Source organism: Argentina anserina, chromosome 3 (assembly GCF_933775445.1).
Source record: "Argentina anserina chromosome 3, drPotAnse1.1, whole genome shotgun sequence".
Classification (NCBI taxonomy): domain Eukaryota; kingdom Viridiplantae; phylum Streptophyta; class Magnoliopsida; order Rosales; family Rosaceae; genus Argentina; species Argentina anserina.
This window is the reverse complement of record NC_065874.1, coordinates 23,178,000-23,199,432: the sequence shown is the minus strand read 5'-3', so window position 1 is coordinate 23,199,432 and position 21,433 is coordinate 23,178,000. Positions and strand designations below refer to the sequence as shown.

General features: G+C 38.4%; 1 protein-coding gene and 1 non-coding gene across 2 annotated transcripts; both read left to right on the top strand.

Moving 5' to 3' along the window:
• The first annotated feature begins 2,111 nt into the window (after positions 1-2,111).
• LOC126787854 (fasciclin-like arabinogalactan protein 1) lies at positions 2,112-3,594 on the top strand. The gene has a single exon (XM_050513766.1). The coding sequence runs from the start codon at positions 2,164-2,166 to the stop codon at positions 3,388-3,390; it is 1,227 nt and encodes a 408-aa protein (XP_050369723.1). The 5' UTR covers positions 2,112-2,163; the 3' UTR covers positions 3,391-3,594.
• A 16,762-nt stretch (positions 3,595-20,356) lies between these two features.
• Positions 20,357-20,463, top strand: LOC126789689 (small nucleolar RNA R71). The gene has a single exon (XR_007671602.1). It is a non-coding gene; the product is annotated as a small nucleolar RNA R71 (small nucleolar RNA).
• The last annotated feature ends 970 nt before the right edge of the window (positions 20,464-21,433 follow it).

Below are 21,433 nucleotides of genomic sequence, written 5' to 3'. Positions count from 1 at the left end.
TCACACTAAAGAAATGTTCCTTTAATCTTTACTCATATTTGTTAACATACTCAACAATGCCCAAAAAAATATCGCAACGAAGTTCAAATATGAAAAGAAAAGAAGTCGGTCTAGATGACATTGAGAACATATATTGATCAAAAGGTTGAACGTAACTCCATACGAAATGGTGAGACTCATTCAAAAGAGACCCCATCGAAAGTAACAAATTACATGAATAATCAACATGAACGAGACAACAGGTAATCAGAGAACCTATGGAAGCAACCCATTGCACCTGTAAATTATTAATCTAACGTGGCTTAGTAGCCTAACCTCAAATTTGTTTGGCTTATGATAATGAGCTAGTGGGCTCCAGCAGTACAATTTGATAATATTTTTTCCATGAATTAATTAAAAAAATTGTAGAGAAAATCTTAGTGGTCAAAATGATGTGGATTGTCGGTGGGGAGTAGATCACAGACAATGTCCTCTCTGGCACCTTGACCTCGTAAATTCACCTGAACAACTTCTTTCACGATCCTACGAAACTACCCCTACTGCTCACACGTGACTGGAGATACGGCCGTTGAGATCCAACGGTCACCCGCCGGGCTAGAAGTCAATCACGTTGACGGCGAAGGATCACTGTTGGTGTTTTGGACCGTGGTGGAAGTGCACGTAGGAAATGATACCAGAGCGGTTGTGGGGCCAGCATATCTGATTGGGTCCCCCACTCGGACTTTCGCACGTTACAAGTGAGCTCGGATTCCATGCTTGTTTGGTTCGGTTTGGTTTAAAGAATTAGATTCCTTCGCCTTATTAACGCTTAAACCACGTGATCTGTTCCTAATTTTGCTCCCGTTTTTCTTACCAGAAAGAACTGAAAAAGTTTTACGTTACCTGGGTCGAATTTCCTCTTTTGCCCTTAGCTGCTATATGGTCGGCGCGTGTTTCGTCGTTAAATCTCACCTGAGCTCCGGTTGTATTTGTGACGCCCTACTACTAAACTTTAGTTACACATCCAGCACCACAGACGACATCCACGAGCCAAGAGAGTCCGACTCTCAAGTGAGTGAGTGTGGCACATTTTTAGATGTAAATCAGTTACAAAGACACCAGCAATGACATTTACACTCAAAGAAATATAAACAATGTTTTGACGGCCATATAATGTTAACAATATCGGAACCATTTTTGCCATAAATAGGCCTTCATTGGCAAATAGTAATAGTCTAAATTTAATGCGAGGACACGAGAATAGGAATAATAATTATTTTACCAGCACAAAAGTTGTTGTTTTGCTATCCTAAACCTATTTTATAAACTAAAAAAAAATTAATCTAACCCAAACTACTAGAGCAAATATGTTATAGTCCCGCTTCATTTGAGTCGGGTAACATTCTTTTTTTCAGGCCAGTTAGAGGCCGAGGCAAAACTTTTGCTACCTATACAACAAATGATGATTTCTTTATAGATAATCGGAAGTGGAATTGATGGTCCTAGGATTACTAAACTTGGACAAAAAAAGAGAGTAAAAACTTTCACAAAGTCTCGTATTTGGATTAGTTTATGTTAAAATTTCACTAAACGACTTATTTTCTTTAAATAATATTGACCTTTACTAAAAATATTTGAGGTTCTTTAATGACAAGATGACAGTAAGATCGCTTGGTAAATAAGCATGACTGTCTCCATTGAACTTCAAGCTCCTTTAGTTGTTAGCTGTTAATACTAAATAAAATTAATGCAACATGCATTAAAAATAAATAAAGAACAAAATGATTAGTGCTCGAATTGATTAACTTGTGACCTAAAAGGCAAAAGCGTATTAGTTAATTTAGTTCATGCTACAAGAAAAGGTCCAATTATTGCTTACTTTAGGTAACTCATTTGCTCTCAAGTCTTAACCAAATTGCTTGACCAAGTCTCCATTTAGCTACAATTCTCGTTTCTTCTTCGCAACAAAAAGCACAGAGAGACAAAAGTAAAAAGAACCACATGCAAGGAGATCAGCAGATGGACCCCAGTGGCATCCCCCGTAATATTCTCCGCATCCAAGCCTCTTTTCTTATAAACCCTTCTTCACTCCCAAGTCCCAACAAAACCTCCATAAACTCTCACCTCTACCACTTTCCCCAACTCACACTCTCTCTCAGTTTCAAATCCAGATCTGCTCCGACAATGCAGCTCCGTCCGGCAGCCAACGCCGGCGCGTTTGCCCTCTCACTCGTTTTTTTGTTCTCCTTCGCCCACGCGCACAACATCACGCGCCTCCTCGCCAAGCACCCGGAGTTTTCTACTTTCAATCACTATTTGAGCCTGACACACCTGGCCGCCGACATCAACGACCGCACCACCATAACCGTCTGCGCCGTCGACAACTCAGCCATGTCAGCCCTCCTCGCCAAGCACCTCTCCATCTCTTCCGTCAAGAACATTCTCTCACTTCACGTCTTGCTCGACTACTTCGGCGCCAAGAAGCTCCACCAGATCACCAACGGCACCGCCCTCGCCGCCACCATGTTCCAGGCCACCGGCTCCGCCCCGGGATCCGCCGGCTTCGTCAACATCACCGACCTCAAGGGAGGTAAGGTCGGCTTCACTCCCGAGGACAACGACGGCTCCTTCGCCGCGCATTTTGTTAAGTCCGTCGAGGAGCTCCCTTACAACATCTCCGTCATCCACATCTCCGCCGTCCTCCCCTCCGCCGCCGCCGAGGCCCCCACTCCCGGCCCCGCCGAGGTTAACCTCACCGGAATCATGTCCGCACACGGCTGCAAGGTCTTCGCCGAGACGCTCCTGGCCAACCTTGATGCGGCCAGTACCTTCAACGACGCCGTCGACGGCGGACTCACCGTGTTCTGCCCCGGCGACGACGCGATGAAGGCGTTCCTCCCCAAGTACAAGAACCTAACGGCGACCGGAAAAGCCGCATTGCTCGAGTACCACGGAGTTCCTGTGTACCAGTCCATGTCGATGTTGAAGTCCAACAATGGTCTGATGAACACTTTGGCCACCAACGGAGCAGAGAAGTACGACTTCACCGTCCAAAACGACGGCCAGGCCGTCACTCTGAAGAACAAGCTAGTCACGGTCAAGATCACCGGCACGCTCATCGATGAGCAGCCCCTTGCTATCTACACTATCAACAAGGTCTTGACGCCCAAGGAGCTCTACAAGAAGGGTGATGCTCCAACTCCGGCGCCGGCTCCGGCCCCAGAGAAAGCCGCCGACGCGCCCAAGAGCTCCGATGACGACGCCGAATCTCCAGACGCCGATTCTCCGGCTGACTCGCCGGACGACGACCCGGCTGATCAGACCGCCGATGACAATGGAGCCTTTGCGTTGGGAAGAGTGGGGTTTGGAAGTTTGATCCTCAGTGTGTGCCTTTGGTTTTCACTGTTGTAAGTTTCTTTTTTTTACTTACTAGGAAATAAGTGAAGCAGTTTGAGGTAAAGTTCTTCATTTCTTTCAATTGTTTGGTGTGTTTGGGAACTGGGGTGTGTGATTTTTGGGTGTTGTCTACTCTGTTGGGGGAAAATTGTAAGGTTTTGATTTTGGTTTTGTTGGTGTAAGTTTGGCTAGAACTTGTTGGTAGATTATGTTATCTCCCATTCTTATATTCTTACTAGTATGGCATAATCAATCTCACAATCTTGTTCGAACACTCTGATGAATTTTGAACTCAATGGTACGTGTTTGACATCAAATCGAAATTCAGTGGTATAACAAAGAAAGATGATGAATTCTTTCTAGCTATCCACTCAAACCCCAAAGTCAGGATCGATTCAGTAACAGTCGAGTACAATTGTATTGAATTCAGCAAGTAGGTTCCACTTTCAACTGGATAGATTCAGTCACTTAATGATCGAATTTCATTTTTGTGAGGGACACGTTTTTACCGTATTGACAAGCAAAGGATCCATTTTTTTTGTTGTACTTGGAGAGTTTAGTATTGTTCTCAACTGAGGAAAATTATTGGATGATTTTCAATACTACTTTTTGAAGATCTAGTTGCCAGCTGTCATGTTCTTCATGTCACTTCGGTGGGCATATCATATCCCTTTCCCTTAAATAGTCCACATGTAACAGCTACGAAGTTTTTGTGTGCGTGTGACACTGATAGAGTACAAAGCAAACAGAAGAAAACCACGAAGGAGCCCTCATTGGGGAGCAGCAGCTACAGGATGGAACTATAAAGCTCGGTATCTCTTGGAAGTTTGAAATGAATGAAGCTCAGTTTGATCTCTCTGTAATATCCATTTCTTAGTTTAGGGTCTCAATATAATCAATAGCTTAAGACAGGTTGTTGATGATGAAGACTTTGATTGGATAATGGAGTTAACCACGGCTCTATCTGTCTGATATAGCTTAAAAAGAAAGAAATGTGACGAACAGAACTCTATGGAACTCAAAACACGCTCTTCACGGAAACCAGAATGGTGATCTCCAAATCAAGAAATTCTACCACCAATCCAGTTGATTAAGCAATTTTATTTACCAAAAGCTTAATTATTTCTTTCAAAAAAAGTTGTTGAATCCCTTCTTCTTTTGTTCAGACATACGTTGATTTTATTCTTAACTAGAGAGCTTTCCCGCGCTTTGCTGATATTTCTTTTGTGCAATTCTGCCAACAAGTTGTTCAAGAGAGGATGATTTAGACGAATGGCGCCCAACAAAATAAAATTATGCGCCACAAATACGTAAAATGAAACTTTGCAGTATGTAATAGCCTGGAGCTACAAAATTGGCTTGCAAGTTATGTATCTATAACATTAATATTTTCCACGTTCTTATAAATAATAAACAAAACATTCATCTTTGTAAAGCTTAAACCATGCAAGTATGAGACATATGTGAGTGATCTTCAGTAAGCTTTTCCGTAGTCATACCAACACCATATAGATACACAGTATAAATATGATTCTTAATTCTATCCGAAAGCAATACATGTTACTCCTGATCTATATAGTGTCTTGCACTTCCCATTATCTTTACATTTAAATTACAAAAATTAGAAAAAAAACCGTAACTATTACAAAATAACAATTCCAAACTAACAAAAATTCAGAATGATAACACATTGAACAACATACCTGAAAGATTATGACAACTCTTTTTGTGAAAGACATGTCTAAAAATAAAGATTATTACAACCGTGTGAAATTATACATACGTATAGCTCAGTTCCACAGTTAAAAAAACCATCCTTATTCACATATTAATGTCTCTATGGTATTAACTTTTGTATCATACAATTAATGTATGACTGTATTTACACAAATTATCACATCCCGGAATGGAACATGATCAATATATTGAGGGATTTTGGAAATAAACAAACTTAAAGGACGGTTAATGGCGAACAAACAAATGACATGGTGTCATTTATGCATTCACCATACAGACATGTGAAAGAATTTTTCCAACAAGTTTTTAACAACACAAAGACAACTCTAAACATTTCTGCGAATATAAATGAAGTTATACTGCGAGACTGCGGAAGGTAGCGTTAATGCCACCGGCCCAAATTAAACAAGTAGACAACCCAATTTTTAAACAAAAGTGGCAAGAATAACAAGGAAACAACCTCGGGCAACTTTACTCGAAAACATTGTTAATAAACATGAGAATGAGATGTATGAAGGTGAACACAAAATGCTAACTCTCAAATAAAGCTCCTAGCTCTAGAAATAACAATTGGACCTGCAAAAGAACTAAAGTAAGGTAAGCGTCGTCCTCGCTTGCCCAGTATGGCCCAACCCTCACATGAGGGTTGAAAAAGCAAGTAGGGATATAAAACATATTTTTATAAAACATTGAGAGTAAGTTTCTGGCAAGAGAAAATCACATTTAAATCAATTATGCAAGTTTGGAAAATATCATGATAAAATAGTTTGTGGAGCTCCAAAGGTAGGGTAAGGCAAATTCAACTTCAAGCAATGCTCGATTGATCTTAGTGACTAAATAATCGAGGCCAACTACACGTATGTTATGATAACAGAGTAGCGAGATTATCCATTTAAATGGAATGCCCTCAATAACATAGAAAAGAATGGATCCAATAATAAATAGGGTATTGCCCCTCCGGAGGTTCACGATCATTGACACCGCATGATTACCTAGAATGCTAGGCTCCCGTCACTCTCACGTCAACACAAGCGAAGATTCACTACTTACCATATCTCGAAATCGTGCCTAGTCTCGGGTTTTTACAACATTTAATGCATCAATAAATCATCAACCGAGAACTAGATTATGCAATTTTATAATTGGTCAAATACAACATAGGAGGGTTAGCTCTCCTATCTGGAATGACGTGCAAAATTCCCGAATCCAAAACGTATGCTCTAGCTTCAAAATTGCGCTACTGCTCCAAATACTGAACAATCCGTGATACAAATGAGAGTCATATTCCAATCCAAACGTTGTAGATAAATAGACTCGATCTTCTTTCCTAGTTTGACCAGTAAAGTCAAAGGTGGACTTTCTGTTGACCAAGTCTTTCCTGGTTTTGACCAGGAGTAGATTGTGTTGACCTTTTTTTGACTTTTATCGACTAATTCTCGGATAATTCCGAAAATAGTCTAATTTTAGCCGTACTCTAAGTTTATTAAAGAAACGTAGAACCATATTGACTATTCATTTAATTACCGACACATTTCTAAATTAAAGACTTCTCGATTTCCAAACCAGGCAGAAATCAGAACTATTGTTTAGTTTTCGTCGCCAAGTTAAACTTAGGTTTTACTAAGTTACCATAAGGTAAAAGTAAAACCATTTAAAACCTTTTTATAAAACCATAAAGGTTAAAATAAATAATAAAAGTAATTTAGATAAAATTGTAAACAGTAAAAACCCATATTTTCACCTTATCTCTCTGATTCCGTTTCCGATAGCATACAACCCTCCTATGATCAACCAAATCGACAACAACAAAGTTCTAAACTCCTCTACAATCCAACAAGTAGCAAAACTACATCACATAAGCTTGAAGGAATGGAATCTACCTCCATCAATTTCTAGAATATGAAGACGTCGGCTGGTGACCTATGTTGCATGGATACGACACGATACACATTTTTTTTCGTATTGGACGAGGCACGTGGGCGTATATGAAAATATTGACCATTTAAGCACTAAATTAAAAAGCCAAACTGAAAAACATTTTAAAAACAAGTAAAACATTAGAAATTCGTAAAAACTAATTCGAGCGCCGGAAAAATATTCTGAAGACATTTCCAAACAATTGGTGACGTGTAGTTTAATATCGACGTATTAAACTACATTTTTCGACATTTAAAGAAAACATCAATTAATTAGTTTTAATGAGTCGGTAATCGAGATTAGAAATCTCGGGTATTACAATTTGTATAGATTATTGAGTATTGATTATTGAAGTAGAAGTAATTAGATGTGAATTAGCAGTGAGAGTGGAAGTAATGAAGTATCAAAGACGGAGCTTTTACAACTTTTATAGTGGTATTGTTAATTTATTTTATGTATTAAAAATATATATAATTATTTTTATTTTTCCGTGTTCGAGCGGTGTCGATATAGGAATTTTTGAGATTTGTCGTGCCGCCGTGTCGCGCTATGTCCGTGTCTATGTCCGTGCAACATAGCTGGTGACTCCTCCTTGCTCAAATCCGAGCTGTAGTACCCAAATCTCCTCTCAAGACAATGGGTTATGTTTCAGAACTCGTCCTTGATCATACAGTGGCTAGCTTTCGTCAATGATGAAAGGGAAAAAATGACGAAGGCTCAGTATAAGGAAAATCGCAAGGAAAATAGAAAATGAAGTATGGAAATTGAATCAAAGACAACGATGGAAGGTTGGCTCACCAATACAAGATTGAAAATATGACCGGAGCTTCAAGGGCATCACTGTGAATGTGGAAACCGATGGTGTAGTGGCGGTGGAAACATGGTAAAAAGGCAGAGAACCTTAATTTAGCTTCAATCTAAGAAATTGAAAAAATAATTGAATTGGGTACCAAGATATGGAACTCAACGTAGTTGAAGGAATCGCCGGAATCAATGGAGATTGGTGGTTTTCTTCCTTCTCTGATTTGGAGAAATCAAGAATAAGCTTATGTTTTGTTGGTATGGTTTTGTAGAGAAGAAAGAGCTGAGTTTAATGGTAGTGATGCATGTTGGATCCGTGGCCAGAGAGAGGCTGAGAGGGGAGATGGTTCGTCAGTGGAACCTAAAGAGAACATGGAGAAGTTCTCTCTGTGTTGTCAAGTGAGGAGAGTGAAGAGAGATGTGAGGTGGAAGAGATAAAAAGGGAATAAGAATTGGGCTCAAACTTTGGATCAAAGAAAGAAAGAGTTTGGGCGTTTTTAAAGAGCTTAAGAGAAAAGTCCCAGATCAATTAATAGAAATTGATCCAACCATGGCTATTCAATGACATTAAACCGATGGACGTGGTTAATTCGCGTAAAACAATTTAAGTAAGGCATTTTTAAAACAAAGAAAATATTTTTTAAAGTTAGAAATATAAATTGGAGCGTCTGAAATCAAGGTTCGAAAAAGCGCTAGATAGCATGCACGCGGAAGGTTACCTCATAGCACCTAGACAGCTAGGCGGCCTCTTAGACGGCGCCTAGGCGGATTCGAATTATTAAATATTTATATATTTTATACATGTATTTAAAATATTTTTATGATTAAAAATATATAATAATGCTCAATATTAATTTTCAAATTGTCTAAATTCAAAATTACTTAAGCTCAAAGGTCATATAAATATATTAAAATAAACGATAAATTGTAAAACAAATGCAAGACTAAATCTCAAGTTCTTATTCTCCAAATTGTTCACTACCTTCTTCGGTGTCACACTCAAACTCAATGTCCGTTTTTCTTTTTTCATCTTCCGTGTCATCATTCGAAATAAAATCTTCATGATGAAGTTCTTTTACTTCCACTATGTTTTATTTTTTCTAAAAGTCCACAAATTTTGACCATCACATGGAATGTCGTTGACTGCTTAAGACAGCCTAGGTGGCCACCATATCCCTCGAACGCCACAGATGGCCGAATAGGCAATAAATGTGGCGGTGACCAACCTCTTAGCACCTAGGCGCTGCCTAAGCGGTCCAGGCGGTCGCTTTTTAAAACACTGTCTGAAACGCTTATGACGACAAGTAGTTTAATATCAACGTATTAAACTACAGTTTTCGACAAATCTCGATTAATTATTCCTAATGTATCGGTAAGCGAGATTAGAAATCTCATGTATTACATTCTTCCCCCCTTCAAGGAATTTTGCCCACGAAATTCTAGGGATTAGTTGGTCATTTGGTCAACAATTATTGGTCAGGTCAAATCCTGATGCTTGCTGCGCAATCTTGAACAAAGGTAGTTCTCTTGTACCCGTTAGGCTGCAGCAAGTCACGCACCGTAGTTATTAGCAAGGTGTCCATGGTCGTAATTAGTAACTGTCATATAACAGTCGCAACTTCAAGTCCAATGTCATCATAAAGTCCAGAAATCGTGGCTTCACTCATGACAAAGTTTGCGAGCATGCAGTCACTAAGATTTCTTCGTTGATAAGCTGACTTTAGCTTTCACACTAATTATTGACTTTAGCACTCCAAGTCAATGAAGTCGTGGTTGAGTCTCTCGTTGTGTCTCCACTTCCTTGGACAACAAACCAACTTAGGAAAATTATGAGTCGTCAAAATAAGATAAAGTCATGTAGAATTGAATTCAATTCAATTGAAGGCCTAACTAAGAATCCAATTGAGAAGAAGAGCAACGAAACCAAATAGAACTACTTTCCCAACCTAAAACTGAAGCACCCAACTCCAATTCTAAACAGACATAACACAAAACCAAAGAGAAAACAATCAAACAATCCAAAGAAACCCATTTTCCAACTAAATGATCTAAGCAACACCATCAGCCAATAGAATACGAATCATCCAAAACAATAGAAGTAAGAATAACTGATCTTGCTCTGTCGATGAAGTATGAAAATATATTCCACACCCGAACTTGCTGATGCCAACCCTAAAATTGACAATCCCAAATCAAATCTCAATTGAAAGTAAATCGATCTGAAAAAGAGATGAGATTCAAAGCATGAGCTGCATAAAACAATAGTTTTTTTAGAGAAACAAAGAGGAAGAAACTGAGGATGGCGCACAGAAACCCAAACCTAGTACAAATAAAAAAGAGAGACAGAGGAAGAGAGTGTAGAGAGAAAAGAAAGCAAACTAAAACAAAACATAGCTATATGTGCGTTGATGTTGTAAATAAGAATGCGGGCAAGGGTAAAAGAGTCATGAACATTGACACCATCAACTCAAAAATAGTATATGCTAAATGTCAATTAAGATTCTAGTATGAATTGAGAATCAAACTGAATGATCAATTTGGTCTTTATATAGATAAGATACGATGGCGGGCAAAGAGTAAGGTCCGACGATTGGTATGAATGTTGGAACAACTTACTCATGCGAAGGCAGAGAAGTACAAATTTGAGAAGGAAAAAATGGAGGGTAAGCGTGCATTGAAAGATCATTAATCGTTTATCGTTATAACAGAAAAAAAACACTACGCAGCCAAATCTGAACGAAGCAGACAACAGAAAAAAGTATGGATACAGTTAAATCGAGTCAATCTACCACTTGGATGGCTTACTTTAATCACTTTGATAGATCAAAGCAAAACAGTAAAAATAAAATAAGCATGTGTTCATAATTTCCCAGTGCGTATAAGCTAAGGTCTGGGCAAATTCTTAGCTGCTGAACAAAAAGAACTTGCAAATGCAACAAAACAAGCATGTGGAAATATATAAGTCATCAATTCATACTTTATTAAGACCAACAGTAAAAAAAATCAACCATTCCAATAATTTTTTAGAAAATTATTTTTATTCCTATAGAAGATGTCTCTAATGTTGCTAGTGCTAGTGGTACTAAAATGGTGAAGTTTTATCAGAAGAAAAATAAAAATTTCTCAACTACTATTACCAAGCAACCAACTGCTATTAAGAAGCTCCCATATGATAATGTTGGTAATGTTTTTGGTAATGAGATATCTGCTCTCTTTGGTCATTGCCCACCTGAGAATGTTTTAACTAATGCTAGTGAAATTAATAAAGTGCATAGTTCTGATAATATTGTTGACCAGATTTTTGCTGAAAATAGCAAGTTGTCTAATGCTGCTGATCTTCTTTCCCACTCTGGGGAAGATATGATTGATTCCTAGTTGAGTTTTCTCTCCCTTATCCATTTCATCATTTTTAATGGATCATATTCTCTTCTGGAATGCTCGAGGAGCTGGGGTGAATAGTTCAGGTCCTCTATCCAGGATCTTGTGAAGATGAACAAGGTATACTTGCTTATTGTTTGTGAACCTCGAATCCAATTCTCTGGTGCTAAGAAATGCTTACTCTCTCTTGGCTTTACTGACTTTGAAGCTATGGAAGCTAATAGATTTTCTGGTGGCATTTGGTTTTTGTGGAATAGAAACAAAATTACTGTTGATATTGTTGATCATAATTTTCAGTTTATTTCAGCTAAGATCTCTTGGAATGGCTTTTGACGGGGATTTATGCTAGTTCCTGCAACACTTCTAGAAGTGGACTTTGGACTTCTCTTGATGATCTGATTAAGAAACACAATTTGCCTTGAATTTTGGTGGGAGATTTTAATGAACTTCTATCATTTTCTAATAAGATTAATGGCTCTCAACATTATAAATTTGGGGGTATGCAAGACTAGGTCGTCAGAAATGGCTTGATTGACATGGGCTACCAAGAAGCAGATGTCACTTGGACTAATAATTATGTTAAAGAGAGATTACATAGAAGCTTTTGTTCTAGTGAATGTAGGCTCCATTTTCCTGATACTTGTGTCATCCACCTTGCTAGAATGAAATCAGATCACTGCCCTATATTAATCAAGCTGAAGCCTGATGTTAGGACTTCAAGAACTAATTCTCCTTTCAGGTTTCAAGCTATGTGGATGCAGCACGAAAGCTATATTGATAAGGTGACTGACACATGGAACAATTGTGGTGGTGATCTCTTCCAAAAAACTCAAGGTTTGGCTTATTCTCTCAATATTTGGAATAAAGAGGTCTTTGGTAATATTTTTAAGCAGAAAAGAACTCTTTTTCGCTAAAGGTAATAATACTTTTATTCATGTTCTTGAGAAGGAATTAATTGCCAAGTATGAAAAAATTAGAGATGATGATAAGACTCGATTACCCGACATCAATATTTAACCCTGTAAGCATCGTAAGTAGTATAAACGCAAGAGGGTATCGTTCACAAACCGGGGATCCAACCAGGGCTTAGGATCACAAACACTTAACACGATTTCATAAAGATATAAAAGAGTTTGGTATATAGGATCAGATTGAAAGTAAAAAAAAAATAGAAAATAAAACCTAAACTAATATATACATGTGATCAACCAACCAACACACAATGCATCACCAAAACAAATCATGTAAGAACAAAGCCATCGAAATCTATTCTCAATCATGTTCATGCCGTAGGTATCAAGGTTCAAACTAAGTTCGATCATGCATCAAGTTCCTACTTGGTTCCTACTACATAGATACATTCGAGCTCAACTACTTATCTTGCTACGAAATCTAACATACCAATTCATCATGCAATTACATATCACATAGAGAAATCAACATGTTTTAAGCACTTATCCAATGCCGAACTTAGAATCAAAATCGGTGGAATAACAAAGAACAATTAATCCACTACTTGTATCATAATCGTTACTAGCTTTGAATGATTAACATATGCAACATCAACTACTTGTCTTAATCACACATGCAATATAAGAACACACCGAAATTCAATCAAAAAAATGAACAAGAACTCACGGCATAAAACCTAAAATCATGGAATAGAAATCAAAATCTTCATATCATTACATAATTCGAAAGTCAGAACTATCTCATAGACAAGATCGAATTAAACTCTAACAAAACAAAAACATAAATCATCCAAGAACAAGAACATAGAAAACCGAAATAAAACATAAAGATCATAGAGTTACACTTTGAAATAATCGTACGCGGTTTATTCCAAGCAAACGAAGATCCTAGGCTACTTGCTTCGAATCCAAAGAATGGAAAAGGATGAATTTCAGTTTTAGGATTTCTTGGTGGATGAGAGACTGATTCGGCAGAGCTATGGCTTGTGCTTGTGTGCAAGGTTGATGATGAATAAACACTGAGGCCGTGCCTCTATATATATGAGTCACAAAAGCCTTCATGCCGTCCCAATTAGGAGATATAATTGGATTGGGAAGCTGAAATCTTCTTTAATATGGACTTTGACTCATGTACTCCAAATCTAACTTGATGTAGGAAACCAAATCCAATAGGGAGACACTTAAGAGTTGCACGTCATCTCTCCTTGTCCAACTATGAATATCTAGGCCGGCCTCTTCTTCTCCTTCTTCAACTCGGACATGATTTCCTTGTTTTACTAGGAATGCATCACGACATCACTACTCCTTGTCTAAATAGGATTTGTATTTCCTGAAAAGAAATTGATAATTAAGGAATAGGAAATAATGAAAATATGAAAATAGAGTCCTAGTCGAGTAAGGAATCCTAGCTCAATAAGGATTTCTAACACTTAGCACAATTTCATCATCAAATCATTCAAAATTCGGCATAGCTCTAGTTAGGACATACAAATGACGAATATGAACCTAAAACAACTAAAAAGAAGTAACAAAGCATAAGAATATGAGATATATACATTAAGAACGTCACACTATGTGCTCCTATCAACAACCCTACACTTAGACTTTGCTAGTCCCTTAGCAAACACTTAAAAAAGGAAAATCAAAACATAAAACAAAAATCAAAGCAACTAAAACTAATGACACAACATTCTAATGCCTTCAACATTTTGTCTCAGAGATCTTCAAACTCATAGCATCAAGAATAACACTCAATAGAAATAGATATTATGAATTCAATGGTTAATAAACATGAGATTTCATTTAATAAGTAAGACATGATAGAAACAAATGTGATATTAAGCTCGACATGTTCAAAACATGTTCAAATTCAACTCACAAAGGATATGCACTCCAAAAACAAATTTTCAAAAACATGGCATATGCTTAAAAGCTTTTCAAACACAAGAGTTATAAACATAGTGAAATCGAAAACCTCATTAAAGATACCAATCATATGCACAAATGAACCCAAACCATATGCTTACTCATGAAACAAACTCCACAAATCAAGAGCTACTCATTTTAAAAATCATGCGGATCTTTAGAAAATGGTAGGCTTAGGCTCGGCATGGATAACATTTTTCAGGGTAAATGAATCACAAAGGTCATCCTCAAGGCTTAGCAGAGCAAAACATCTACCTTATGTCGCCATACTCCATAAACAAGGGCCAAATATCATCATGTTGGACTCATTCTTCACTTTAAACATTGTGAAAACGAACAAAGGCTAAAGTATAACATTATTGAGCCTTAAACAAACACAACACAACTTCAAATTCACATAAACAACATGTATGTCGAGATCATCATTCTTCATTCATTTTTTTTTCAAACCGTGCATATATACTTTTTCTTCTTCTTTTCACACGGCATCTATCAATTTTTCTCCTTTTTTTCATACTCTTTTCACGGCATACATATATACAATAGCATAACCCCACACTTGAATCAAATCATCACTCTATATTAACTCCAAGAATTGGCTCTGCCAAGCCTGAAAGACAAGGTAGAGATATAACTATACTAAGCAAAGATATAACATGTTGGTAATGAAAGAAAAAAGCTTAACGTAGGCTCAAAGGGGTTCATACTAAGGTGTCCCAAGCAGGGCTCAAAATAGGGATATACAACTTTTTAGCTTTAGTGGTGGAAATCCTAAAAAGATCCAACAATCCTTTTTCAAAATCAGAGTATATTATGACATAAAGCTTCTAAAATTTCACAAAGTAAGTTCTAGCATTCTCTAGCTCATTGCAATTCTATGGCATATGAATTGATCAAAATAGATATAATGAGGTTATAAAGCCAGGAAACGATAGAATAAACTCTCCAAAGAAAGACACATATATGGCTTGAATCTCACATAGGATACATGAATCAAACAAGTAAGGAACATGCTCATTCTGTACCTAAGTTTCAAAATCCTCATCTACTATATGTTCGTATAGAATCTACACATCGATTAACCATCAAATAACAATGAAGTTCATTTCAATATCATGATCATCTATCAACCATAAATTCAAAGATCAACTCATCCTAGATAGTTAAAGGCATACCTAGGACTCAAAACAAAACCGAAAATGACACAAAAAATCGAAAAACAAAACAAAAAAATTGAAACACATAAACATCAAACAATAGAATACAACAAATGATGTATCCCCCACCCCACACTTAAAACTTACATTGCCCTCAATGTACAATATGATAAGCAACAAAAATTAAAAAGAGTTAAGGGATAAGAAAATGCAAACACTCGTTGATGGCTCCTTCATTGGCTTAAGTTTAGAGACTATAGCCTAGACTATCTCCAAAATATCACTTGCTTGCCGTAGGATCAAGGAGAGACGTCTCCTCAATCACATGATTCTCCATATTCTCAAAATAAGGCTTCAAGCGATGTCCATTGACCTGAAATTCGGTGCCTTTCACCATACTCTTTATCATGATAGTACCAGAAGGAAAAATGTTAGTAATAATGAAAGGACCTATCCATCTAGAACGTAATTTACCAGGATACAACTTAAGTCGAGAGTTAAACAAAAGAACTTTCTGCCCAACGACAAAGTGTTTCTTCCTAATCATATGGTCATTGAACGTCTTAGTCTTCTCCTTGTAAACCATTTCCCAATCATAGGCCTCATTCCTAATCTTTTCAAGCTCATGCAATTGCAAGTTCCTATGCAATCCGGCCTCATCAATCTCCATGTTAAAATTCTTCACAGCCCACCATGCACGATGTTCAAGCTCCACAGGAAGATGGCACGCCTTGCCATAGACTAAACGAAATGGTGACATGCCAAGAGGAGTCTTGTATGTCGTCCTATAGGCCCAAAGAGCATCATCCAATCATTGAGACCAATCCTTATGTGATGGTCCAACAGACTTCTCCAAAATTCTCTTGATCTCACGATTAGATAACTCCACTTGTTTAGGGGTGATAAGGCGTAACAACCTTATGCTTGATTCCATACTTCTTCATTAACGCCTCAATTGACCGGTTGCAAAAGTGAGATCCTCCATCACTAATGATTACTCTCGGCATACCAAACCTAGAGAAAATGTTAGAATGAAGGAAATCTGCAACAACTCGAGAATCATTAGTCCGGGTGGCTTTTGCTTCCACCCATTTCGAAACATAATAAACACAAACGAGTATGTACAAGAAACCATTAGAGTTGGGAAAAGGTCCCATGAAATCAATACCCCAACAATCAAATATTTCAACATGTATAATCGGTGTCATAGGCATTTGATCCCTAGATCCTAAGTTTCCCATGCGTTGGCATCTATCACAATTTATGCAAAAATGATATGTATCTTTGAAAATCGTAGGCCAAAACAAACCACATTCTAACACCTTAAGAGCAGTCCTACATGAACCAAAATGTCCTCCACAAGATTCAGAATGGCAAAAAGTAAGTATGGAATGATGTTCTGATTCAAGGACACACCTCCTAATGATTTGATCAACACAATGTTCCACAAGTATGGTTCATCCCAAACATAATACTTAGCTAATGCCTTGAGTCTATTCTTTTGAGCATGCGATAAAGTATCCGGAAATTGCTTAGAAACAAGATAATTCACAATATCTGCATACCGTGGCTCACTTACCTCAACTCGAAAGCGTTGCTCATCCGGAAAACTCTCTTGGATAGCCAAGGGCTCGACATCTCTCACCAAACGACTCAAGTGATCTTCCACAATATTGTCATTTCCCTTCTTGTCCTTGATCTCGAGATCAAACTCTTGGAGTAAAAGAATCCATCGAATCAATCTCCGTTTGGCATCCTTCTTCGTCATTAAGTACTTCAAAGTTGCATAGTCAGTGTAAACAATAACTTTGGATTGAAGTAAGTAAGAACGAAACTTATCTAAAGCAAAGATCACGGTAAGAAGTTCTTTTTCAGTTGTGGTGTAGTTCTGTTGAGCATCATTGAGCGTTCGTGAGGCATAATAGATGGCATAGAGCTCCTTATCCTTCCTCTGTCGTAGCACGGCTTCAACTGCATAGTTGGCGGCATCACAAATTAATTCAAATGGCAAGGACCAATCCGGTGGTGCCATGATTGGTGCCAACGTCAAGAGCTTCTTCAATGTCTAAAATGTATGCTTACAATCATCATCAAAGTGAAAGGGAATGTCTTTTTCAAGCAATGAACTCATTGGTCTCGCAATCTTGGAAAAGTCATTGATAAACCTACGATAGAAACCTGCATGTCCAAGAAATGATCGAACATCCCTCACATTTGTGGGGAGGGGTAAGTGACGCACAAGATCTATTTTAGACTTATCAACCTCAATTCCTCTAGATGAAACAATATGGCCTAAGACAATGCCTTGCGTAACCATGAAATGACATTTTTCCCAATTCAAAACCAAGTTAGTTTCTTCACAACGTTTAAGCACAAGTTCAACATTCTCTAGACATGTTTCAAAATTTTCACCATAAACAGAAAAATCATTCATGAAAACTTCAATTTTAGAACCAATATACTCAGAGAAAATGTGATACATACAACGTTGAAACGTACCTGGAGCGTTGCATAAACCAAAAGGCATGCGACGATAAGCAAACATACCAAAAGGGAATGTGAACGTAGTCATCTCTTGATCTTCTTCCACAACACTAATTTGATTTTATCCACTATATCCATCAAGGAAACAATAGAAAGAATGACCAGCTAATCTCTCAAGCATTTGATCAATGAATGGCAACGGCATATGGTCCTTCCTTGTTGTAGCATTGAGCTTCCTATAGTCGATACACACACGGTGACCGGTCACTGTCCTTTGAGGTACCAGCTCGTTATCTTTGTTCTTCACCACCGTGATACCTGACTTCTTTGGCACAACTTGAATGGGAGAGATCCACCTACTATCTGAGATGAGGTAGATCACAGCACAATCATGCAACTTAGTGATCTCGTCCTTGACAACTTGCATCATTGGTGGGTGAAGACGTCGCTGACCTTCCTTGGTCGGTTTGGCACCATTTTCAAGGAAAATTCGGTGCACACACATTGTATGGCTGATTCTTTTGATGTCGGCTAGGGTCCATCCTATTGTCGTCTTGTGTCTCTTTAACACTACAATCAATCTCTCCTCTTATTCCTTGTTGAGTACAGATGAAATGATCACGGGCAATGTATCCTCATCTCCCAAGAACGCATACTTCAAGTGATTCAGAAGAACCTTAGGATAAAGCTTTGGAGCTTGCACCACAGAAGGAAGATTCTTGTTAGTAGTTAAGAGAATTGGACTAGGAGAGACATAGCTTACCTCACATGCAACCTCAATAGAGGTCACGTTTTCTAGAACAAAGGATGGCACGGCATCATTAGTTTCTAACTCAGAAACGTTAGAACCATCACTTGTAAATCTGGCCCCTTGGGTAATAGTGAGTGCCAACTCGTCATGTGCCAAGGTATCTAGATAGTTATCTGCAAGGGAATCAAGAATGTCAACTGAAAAACAATCACTTAATTCTGAAAAGGGATATGCATGGCTTCAAAGATATTGAAGCTAATCACTTCACCATCGAACTCAAAGGTGAGTGATCCACTAAAACACATCAATTTTCGTTCGTGCAGTCCTCATGAAGGGACGGCCCAACAAGATAGGGACCTCCTTGTCATCTGCTTCAGTTGGCTCCATGTCAATGACATATAAGTCTGCATGGAAAATTAAGCTCGGAACCTGCACAAGAACATCTTCAACATAGCCCAAAGGGACTTTGTTGGAACAATCATCCAATCGAATCACAACATTATCTTGTTTCAATTCACCTAGACCTAGGTCCTCATAAATATAGTAAGACATTACATTGATAGATACACCTAAGTCTAGCATTATCTTTTCAAATGTCATGTTTCCAATTGTACAAGGGATAGAAAAACTCCCTGGATCCTTAAGTTTTGGTGGTAGCTTCCTTTGGAGCACGGCAGAAACCGTCTCACTCATTGTGACAACCTCCTTCTCTCGAGTCATCCTCTTATTGGTGCACAATTCTTTCAAAAACTTAGCATACCTAGGATTCTGTTGTATGCATTCAATAAGAGACATGTTCATCATTCTTTTGCTTTGCAAATCTATTAGGGAAGGGAACACGAGGAAGATCATTAGTTGAAATCAAACCACTGGAGTTAGGATCCTTACCTTTCTCATGCACGGCATGATCTCCTTGGGGTAGAGGCACGACATCATTAGCCTTAGAGGAGGCAGGGTCCTTCTCTAAGTCATTGACATTGAAACTCTCGGCCTCTTGTCCTTTAGAAGGCACAACCTTCTTGTTTTGCTGCAATGGAGCATCTAAGATCCTCCCACTTCTTGTAATCATGGCATTCACGTTAGGATTTGGCTCAGTTTGGCACGACAACTTTCCTCCTTCATGGATCTTGCCCATGAAGTCGATCACTTGTCCCATTTGCTTCTTAAGCTCGGTTATGTCCTTAGAATGAGCTTGTTGACCTGTAACTAAAGCTTGAGTAGCAGAGTTTAAATTTTGTTGCCCTTGAGCAAGAGACTTCAAAAGTTCATCATAGTTAGGTGCAGATGCATTATTCAAACCATGAACATTAGAGTTAATGGGAATAGAACCTTGAGGTACCTGAGGCCTCACAAACAAACCTGAAGGACGAGGTCATTGACCTTGAGCATTGGACGGTTGAGCATTGTTGTTCCAACGAAAGTTTGGATGATCTCTAAGTCCAGGATTGTATGTGTTCGAGTAAGGGTCATACCTAGGCCTTTGTTGCCCAATGAAGTTCAACTCTTCTTCAGTCATTGCACCATTTGGACAATTCTTCGTTGTGTGATCTTTGAAAGAACACATACCACATGCTTGAGTGTTGATGCTCGAACCATTGAATGCCTTGACTAAAATGTCAAGCTTCCTTTCTAAAGTAGCCATCTGATTTCTTGCATCAACATCATACACCCCACGACTCTTGCTTCCTCTCTTCTCATTGGAACTAAATTGGCGATTGTTGTCGGCCAAGTCATCAATCAATGTGTAAGCTTATTGACCGGTCTTGTTCATGAATGTGCAGCCACATGCCGAATCCACCATGATCTTATTGGTGGTGTCGAGTTCTTCATTGAAGAATTGCACCAAGTCATCCAACGAAATACCACGGTGAGGGCACTTCCTTTGTAGTTCCTGAAATTCCTCCCATGCCTCATAGAGTGAATCACCATCTTTTTGAGTGAAGTTTTGAATCTCCCTCCTAAGTCTTTTCGTGAGTTGAGCAGAGATGAATTGCTTTAAGAACCTCCTAGTCATTTCGTCCCATGTGGTGATGATTTCAGCAGGCAAAGAGTACAACCAACGCTTAGGGGTGGTGGGGATGAACGCATTCTTGAGTGCCATTGGAGCACCAACAGAAATTATATCACGGTCCGCAATTGTGTCTAACTCTAAATTGAAGACGAAGGGGAAGGAAAGATCATCCTCTTCTTCTGATCTAGGTGGAGAGTTAAAGATTGAATTGCTTGGAGATGATTCGAAACCCAAGGTCCACTCGTGAAAGAGTTGTTTAAATCTCTAAGTGCTTGAATTCGATCTTTGAGCTCTTGTGTTCTCTTAGATATTTCGGACATGCATAGTTCCTATGACATGAAAGTTTAAGAGTTAGCATTGAAGTATACACAATGAAGACATGAAATCGTGCCCTTCCTTAGTCATATACATGCACACTTATGGAAGAGGCACAACAACTATGTTGTCAAGTTTACAAAGAGTTAGTTCTTTACGTTTTACAAAAGTTCATACAATTCACAAGTTTTTTTTTTTTGCAGTTTCAATGATTGAATGATCGATTAATTCTAAGTTGTAAACCGAGGTGGACGTGCGGCCTAAGTATGGATGCCTAGACACAAGATCAAGTCTTTGTTTCAAAAGGCCGTGTAGCTCAATTAGAGATAGTGAACATTGTATGACTTATTTGTTGAACTACGGAGAGTGAACTCCTTATCGACTCCATCACCGAGATGTATGTCAGTCAGTAGTTCTATGAGATCTAATTTTGGTCCCATGCACCAGAGTAATAAGAGAGCGTGCCCCTTACTCAACTGTACTTAACCTTGGGTGTTAGATAAATCTCCAAGTGTTAATAAAAGCCGCCCTCGACCTCATGCAAACCCAAGAGCTAGCATGAAGGGTTAAAGCTAATATTAACAAAAGGGCCTTTACCTATTCCGTTCGA

What these genes read in the sequence shown, in the direction of transcription:
- LOC126787854 (XM_050513766.1), top strand. Translation starts at nt 2,164, where the DNA reads ATGCAGCTCCGTCCGGCAGCCAACGCCGGCGCGTTTGCCCTCTCACTC.